The sequence below is a fragment of the Boleophthalmus pectinirostris genome, unplaced genomic scaffold, assembly GCF_026225935.1.
Source record: "Boleophthalmus pectinirostris isolate CB_2022bp ecotype Guang Dong unplaced genomic scaffold, ASM2622593v1 HiC_scaffold_13, whole genome shotgun sequence".
Classification (NCBI taxonomy): Eukaryota; Metazoa; Chordata; class Actinopteri; order Gobiiformes; family Gobiidae; genus Boleophthalmus; species Boleophthalmus pectinirostris.
The window spans coordinates 26,651,657-26,659,629 of record NW_026571036.1 but is presented as its reverse complement, the minus strand read 5'-3'; the positions used below and the strand labels follow the sequence as shown (position 1 = coordinate 26,659,629).

General features: G+C 40.8%; 1 protein-coding gene across 1 annotated transcript in view; it reads right to left on the bottom strand.

The window, feature by feature from the left end:
• Nucleotides 1-3,104: 3,104 nt before the first annotated feature.
• Nucleotides 3,105-7,973, bottom strand: part of opn8b (opsin 8, group member b) — a 110,754-nt gene continuing 105,885 nt past the window's right edge. Inside the window, exons 3-4 of the mRNA XM_020918492.2 lie at nt 5,117-5,445; nt 3,105-3,461 (exon numbers count right to left, since the gene is read on the bottom strand). Coding sequence (XP_020774151.2) covers nt 3,105-3,461; nt 5,117-5,445 — 686 coding nt within the window. The remainder of the gene's footprint in view (nt 3,462-5,116; nt 5,446-7,973) is intronic.

Sequence of the window (7,973 nt, the reverse complement as noted above, 5' to 3'; positions counted from 1 at the left end):
AAAATCAACCGCCACATCCATCAGAAAAGAAGCACAGTTAAACATTTGGGTGTAAAGCAGCTGCCTGCTCAAACACATCATTTACTTTTCCCCACCCCCTCCCTCCTCTTATTGGTCAAACTCTCCATGCTCTGAGTGAGTGACAGGAGGAATGAACCAATCACAGAACTCTCTGTACAGAAACACGTTTAAGGAGGCCTTCACTTGTCATGGTCTGGTCCTAGTCTGAACTGAATGTGGTCCTGTTTTAATCCTATTTTAGTCCTGGTTTAGTCATGATTGAGTCATGATTTAGTTCTGCTTTAGTCTTGCTTTAGACCTGGATTAGTCCTGGTTTAGTTTTGGTTAGTCCTGTTATAGTCTTGTTTTAGTCCTGTTTTAGCCCTGTTTTAGTCCTGGTTTAGTCCTGTTTTAGTCCTGCTTTAGTCCTGCTTTAGTCCTGCCTGCTTTAGTCCTGCTTTAGTCCTGCCTTTAGTCCTGGTTTAGTCCTGCTTTAGTCCTGTTTAGTCCTGTTTAGTCCTGCTTTAGTCTGTTTAGTCCTGTTTTAGTCCTGCTTTAGTCCTGTTTAGTCCTGTTTAGTCCTGTTTAGTCCTAGTCCTGTTTTAGTCCTGCTTTAGTCCTGCCTGGTTTAGTCCTGCCCTGGTTTAGTCCTGTTTTAGTCCCTGAGTTTTTAGTCCTGGTTTAGTCCTGATTTAGTCCTGCTTTAGTCCTGCTTTAGTCCTGTTTCAGTCCTGGTTTAATTCTGTTTTAGTCCTGTTTTAGTAGTTCTACTTTAGTCCTATTTTAATCCTGCTTTAGCCCAGTTTCAGTCCTGTTTTAGTCCTGCTTTAGTCCTGCTTTAGCCCAGTTTCAGTCCTGTTTTAGTCCTGCTTTAGTCCTTCTTTTTGTTTAGTCTTTCTTTAGTCTTTCTTTAGTCTTTCTTTAGTCCTGCTTTAGTCTGACTTCAGTCCCAGTTCTGAAGCGTGAGTGCTCTCTATAACCTGTTTATGTACAATCAGCACATCAAGTACAGAAAGTGTGAAAAGGTCAAAATTGTGACATTTGCTTTATGAAAATAGCAACATGTACAGTGGATGTATGCGCCCCTAGCAGCACTCCGACTCTTCCTGTGCCACACTTAAAGGAGACGGATTATGCAAGTTCACTTTTTCTGCACTTTTCACTGTGTTATCATGTTTTTCCCCATCCTTAACACATTCAGAGTTGTATTTTTATCGATTCATACTTGTTTTAGGTTTCTTGATTGTTTACCCATTATTATTATTTAAAATTTCTTCTTCATGGTTTAATTTTTAGTTTCTTAGACTTTAACAGCGTTGTGTAGCTATTTTGGTAAAGATATGTTTCAAAATCTACTTTCTATTGGTGCGTGACTTGGTTGTGATGACATTTATGGAACTGTACCATATAGAAGAACGTGGAACTTAGCGCCACATTTAAAAAAAAAAAAAAAAGGAAGTCCTGTTTCTGTTAAGTTATTTTATATCAATTTTGTGACTTTATATGACACTATTTACTGTACGGATTTATGTTTTAATGTTTAATTTCTTCATCACAAACAGACCTGGAGTTGTGTTTTGTTTCATTCACATGTTTAACACACAAACCCTGCACATTTACGCTGAGTTCTTCTTGGAAACGGAAAACAGTCTGTTCCAACCTTGTGATGTCATGTAGTAATACAGGAAGTGCTCCACTGTGTTTTTAAGGGCGATAGTAGCTCAGTTAGTAGAGCGTTTGCACACTGATCTCTCGACCTGTGGGCAGTCAAATCCACTTGCCCACAGGTTGGTTGGTGCGATTCCAGCTCACACAGATGAATGCTGTCACTTAGCCCACCTTGCCCCAGTGTCTGCATACAGTTGTTTGTGTATGGGTGAGTGTTTCCGTGTTGTAAAGAGCTTTGAGAGCCTTGAAAGTGGAAAAGTGCTGTATAAAAATATGACCATGACCATTTATCATTAACACCATACACCAAACATGTCAAATTCAGGCCCGGGGGCCAAATTTGGCCCATGACATAATTATATTTGGCCCGCGAGATCATTCCAGATATGTCTTAGAGCTGCCGGCTGCCTACAGATCAACTATAGAGACATTATTTATTTAAAATGTTGTTCTGGATTCAATGTTTAAGCAAAACTATTATTAAACATTTATTTGAACAAGAAAAGGTTTAACATTACATATCTCGAAAGAAGAGAAAATATGCAGATATTGTTGAAATTTTCAATAAATATTCATTTTGGCCCACGACTTAGTCCCAGTTTTTAATTTTGGCCTCTGTGAATTTGAGTTTGACACTCCTGCCGCACACCTTCACTAGAATCATTTGAATAACTTCAGTGCTGGATTTGCCAATCTTTACTGAACTAAAGGCAAAAGGAAGCTGAAAATTACCACTTCATGACATCACGAGGTGGAAAAGAGCATTTTGAGCTTTGGAGATATAGACAGATTCATAATAAAGGGTTACTCAAACATGCAGGGTTCTCATGGTCATGGAAATTTAATGAAAGTTCTGGAAAAGTCATGAAATTTAAGCATATCTTTCCCGCAACTCCAGCGTTCTGTTAAGTTCTCATGAGGCTATTCTGATTATTTGTGAACCGTCTGCGTCTTTTGTTTAAAAAAGACTACAATAAATGCACTGACAGGATTTTGAATGTTCAAAAACTATAATCCCAAACCATATAAAAAGGGTTTCATATTTAGCCCTAAAAGTTTGATCAATTCTACACATGCAGGTGCCGTAAAGTCATGGAAAATTCACTTTAGCTCATGGAAAAGTCATGGAAAAGTTCTTGAAATTTTGTCAGTGAAAAAGTGGGAACCCTGAACATGATTGAATGAAACTAAACACAACTCCAGGTTTGTTTTTGAGAAGGTAACAACATTCTAACCTGATTTAAATGTGTCATATGTCAATTTTGTGTAATGTAGGATCTTTAAATTACCAAAATATAAAATAATAAATGCCAGATGAACGCATAATACCTCCTCTTTAAGTTGTAGTGCCCCTCTAGATCATTCACAGTGCTGGTTTATATTTCACTTATGTTTTGATTTCCGCTCAGACAGTTCTCTAGTCCTTGAGTTGTTCTTCAGCCCACCGTGGTCGCCATCATCGTCTCTGTTGACTCCTTTAAAGTGGGCCTCGGCGCTCTGGATTTCCCGTCCTCCCCCAGCACGTAAATCGAGTTATCGTCAATGGAGTTTCTCATGTGGCAGAGTTCGCGACCGTGCCACGAAAAGCGCAGTTTGTTCACCTCGGATTTGAAGCTCCGGCTGAAGAAGTAGTAGATGAGAGGGTTGTAGACGGTGGAGGATTTGGCGAACATGCAGGGCAGAAGGCTGATCTCGGGGGGGATGGAGCGACTGCCTCTGAAGATGGACCACAGGCTGACCAGTCCGTACGGAGTCCAGCAGCAGATGAAGCCGGCGCTGATGAGGACCGCGATCTGCAAACAGAACAGACATGGAGGTGAGTTAAAGGGACTAAGTGGAAGCGGAAGAAGCGTCACCTGTAGCGTTTAGGTCCAGTCAAATAAAATTTATGGGGGTGGAAGTTACAGGAGTAAATTTAAAACACCAGGATCATGTAGAGCGGACATATGAACATTTTAAGACCAAAATGACGAGGCTTACAGCAGCAGTTACAGAGACAGAGGCAACAGTTTTTCAGTGTTCTTGTCTTGGCACTTCACGGGGGCGGGCGCTTTTCCACAGTTCGCAGCTTTGTCCCACCCAGCATGGTGGGCACGTAGGTTGTATCCAGCGCCACGTGGCTGCTTACCTACGCTGAGTCGACTCAGCTCCCCTACCCCACCCCACCCTACCCTGCCCGGTTGCAAGTCGTTATGTCTGTACTGTCCTATTAGTTCTGTTTTGAGTCTTGCTTTGGTCCTGTTTTTTTCCTGTTTTAATCCTGCTTTAGTCCTAATTTAGTCCTACTTTTGTCCTGTGTTAATCCTGTTTTAATCCTGTTTTAGTCCTGTTTTAATCCTGCTTTAGTCCTACTTTTGTCCTGTTTCAATGCTGTTTTAGTCCTGCTTTAGTCCTGTTTTAGTCCCGTTTTAGTCCCGTTTTAGTCCTGTTTAAGTCTTATTTAGTCCTGTTTTAGTCCTGCTTTAGTCCTCCTTTAGTCCTGTTTTAGTCCTGCTTTAGTCCTGTTTATGTCTTATTTAGTCCTGTTTTAGTCCTGCTTTAGTCCTCCTTTAGTCCTGTTTTAGTCCTTCTTTAGTCCTCCTTTAGTCCTGTTTTAGTCCTTCTTTAGTCCTCCTTTAGTCCTGTTTTAGTCCTTCTTTAGTCCTCCTTTAGTCCTGTTTTAGTCCTTCTTTAGTCCTGTTGATAGTCCCATTTTAGTCGTGTTTAAATCTTGTTTAGTCCTGCTTTAATCCTGCTTTAGTCCTGCTTTAGTCCCATTTTAGTCCCGTTTTAGTCCTGTTTTAGTCCAAGTTTAGTCCTGCTTTAGTCCTGTTTTAATCCTGTTTAAATCTAGTTTAGTCCTGTTTTAATCCTGCTTTAATCCTGCTTTAGCCTCATTGTAGTCCCAGTTTTTATTTTAGAGGTGTTTTTTATTAAATTTTTTGTAAGGCAACCTCACTTTTCATTGCTTAGTCCTCACATAAACTCGTCAAAACAACGTGATTTACTGCTTTTTATAAAGAAAAATTATTATGCAGAATTGAGTTCACAATATTTTTTGTTTCTCATGTGGCCCCATGGACAAAAGAATTGCCCACCCCCGTTTTATGGATACAAAACCATACACCATCATAGTTAAAAGTCAGATTTGCTCACTCCTGTCCTGTGTAGAAGACAAATATGTGGTCAAGGTGACAAAACATGTTAACGCAGATTTGCCCAAAGTGTAATATCCTGTATCCTGTATCTAATCAACACAGTTTTTAATTAAAAGAAGGCAACGATCATATTCATTAACACGTCACCTATGATAAATGCAAAGATGTAAGATTATTTACCTGACCAGACACAACCACACGCTTTGAACTTTATAAAGACGAGTGGATCTGGAGCCGCGTCCTGTCTCCCTGATTTCAGAGGGAGTGATTGACAGGCGGATTAACCAACCAGGTGATACCGAGTGACTTACTATGAGCAGTCTGCGGTGTAGCTTGATAATATTGGGCATACGGTTGTAGCTGAGTCCTGCTTTCTTGTAGGTGACGTAGAGTTTGATGGAGATCCCGAAGTAGCAGCCCACGATGATGACGGTGGGGAGGAGAAGGTTGAACACGAACATGGAGATGACGAAAGAGAAGCCCTCCTCCCTCATGTCCCCCCAGGCCAGAGAGCAAGACAGGCCAAAGGGCTCGGGACCATAGCGCCCCCAGCCCAGGAGAGGGAGCACTGCCCACAAGAGCGCGTACAGCCAGATCCCCACGCACATCAGCTTCACGTTCCTCCAGCTGATCTTCTCCTCTGTGCACACAAAAGAAATAGGCAAGGCAAGGCAAGGCAAGTTTATTTGTATAGCACAATTCGTACACAAAGTAATTCAAAGTGCTTTACAGAATAAGAAATACATTAAAATCATAATAAAAACAAATCAAAACATAAATAATCATGAAGATTAAAATTAAAAAAAGAGAGACATAAATTGGAGAGAAGAGTGCGGAATGAAAACCTTTCAGTTATATGCACAGTTAAACAGAAATGTTTTGAGTCTGGATTTAAACAGCGTCACAGAAGAGTCTGTCTCACATGTTCAGACTGTTCCAGGTTTTAGCTGCATGAACCTGAAACGCTGACTCCCCTTGTTTAGTTCTGACTCTGGGCACCAGCAGGAGGCCGGTCCCTGAGCTCCTCAGAGTGCGAGATGGTTCATATGACACTAACATGTCACAGATGTACTTTGGTGCTCGGCCATGGAGAGACTTGTACACAAGCAGAGCTGCTTTAAAGTCTATTCTCTGAGGCACAGGAGCCAGTGCAGAGACCTGAGCACAGGACTTATGTGCTCGTACTTCCTAGTTCGAGTAAGGACCCGAGCTGCAGCATTCTGGATGTTCTGCAGCTGTCTCACAGCTCGTTTGGAGAGACCAGTGAGCAGAACATTACAGTATCTAACCTACTGGAGACAAATGCATGGATAAGTTTCTCCAAGTCTGATTTAGACAGTAAACCTTTGATTTTTGCTATGTTTTTTAGATGGTAAAAGGCTGCAGATGTTATTGATTTTATGTGACTGTTAAAGTTCAAGTCTGAGTCCATTATTACCCCTAGATTTCTTGCCTGATTTGAAGGTATTAGAGAGAGATACTGGAGGTGACTGCTGACACTGTCCCTTTGTTTCTGTGGACCAAACACTATGACTTCAGTCTTGTCAGAGTTTAGCTGGAGAAAGTTGTTTTGCATCCACACACTGATCTGTTGGATGCAGTGACCAAGTGACTCCACTGGTCCATAGTCTCCTGCTGCCAGAGAGACGTAGATCTGAGTGTCGTCTGCATAATTGTGGTACGACACGTTATTGCTGCTTATTAACTGGCCTAATGGCAGCATGTAGAGATTGAACAACAGGGGGCCCAGGATTGACCCCTGAGGCACCCCACAAGTCAGGGCCATGTCATCTGAGACACAGTTTCCAAATACAGTAAGTGTTCGATATAGAGTTTGCTGTGTTGATAAAGAGCAGATTTAAAAGGACGATATTACACCAACGTTTGATCTGGATTCTAATGTAGGGTGACCAAACGTGTCCATTTTTTGCGTCCTGTCCTGGAAATATCTGGGTTTTCATTACCGTTCATTGGGGCCATTACGTCTCTCATAGTTCTCTGTGACTCAGAAGGAGCGAGCAAACACAAACAGTCGGTCAGTCTGTAACATGCTGAAGCACAAATGTGCATTTAACAATGACTTGTACAAGAAATTCTTTGTTTATTTTAAAAGTTAGAAGTCCTATTTCTGTAAATAAATTAAGTAAAATATATAAAATATCGTCATGATTAATTGAATTCCTGTGATGAAATAATTAAAATCAGTAAGTTTACTGATGTATCATAAATTGTCAGTTTTTATACAATTATGACCATTGACATGCACTAGTCTAGCACCAGTGACCTCCGCAAATACAAGGACTGGATGGAATATTTCAAAAAGTGTCTCCACACGTCTCCAACACTCTGGCTCACTAGGAAATGACATCCTTTGTCCAAAATTCCAGACTGTCCCTTTAATCTGAGCTCTTATTTTCACACAATCTGACCAGAAAAAAAAACTGATTTGGTTCTAATTATAACATATGAACTAATTTGTGCTTTTAAACTCACATTTTTGTTAAAAATCAAACTCCTAAACAGGACCATGAACGCTCGTATCGATCACAGACCCTTGAAAATGTGCTGTTTAAATCCATTTTGTTGAGTTGTTGAGTTTTCAGACTTAACTTTTTCGTCTGTGTTTATGAACCTGTGCTCATGTGTCGCCATAGAAACAGCTGAACATTCCGCCAATAGAAATGCATTATAGAATTACCATCAGTAAGTGCCCGGTAAAAGCTTTTCGAGACGCAGCCTTATCATGCGTCGTTACTGTCCAGCCCATTACACCCTCTTGTCTTGGGGTCTAAGGGTCCTTCAGCCTCATTGTGTCCATGATGAAGGCGAGCGTTTGTGTTTTTTTTAACATTTGTAATCTGCGTACTTGTCTATTTAACCCTTGGGTAGGATCAGTAATATGCTGCTGTAATGAAAACTGTAAACAACGATTACATTTGAGAGACCTAGAGGTGTTTTTCTATCTTCACATAAACATGGTCAGAACTCAAATCAGCCGCTACAGCGCAGACACTGTATTCCCCTACAGATTACAGATTACATACCCCAAAATGTAGTTTGTAGTAGTTTAGTCCTAGTTTAGTCTTGGTTTAGTCCTGGTTTAGACTTGGTTTTAGTCCTAGTTTAGTCCTGGTTTAGTCCTCGTTTTAGTCCGTTTAAATCCTGGTT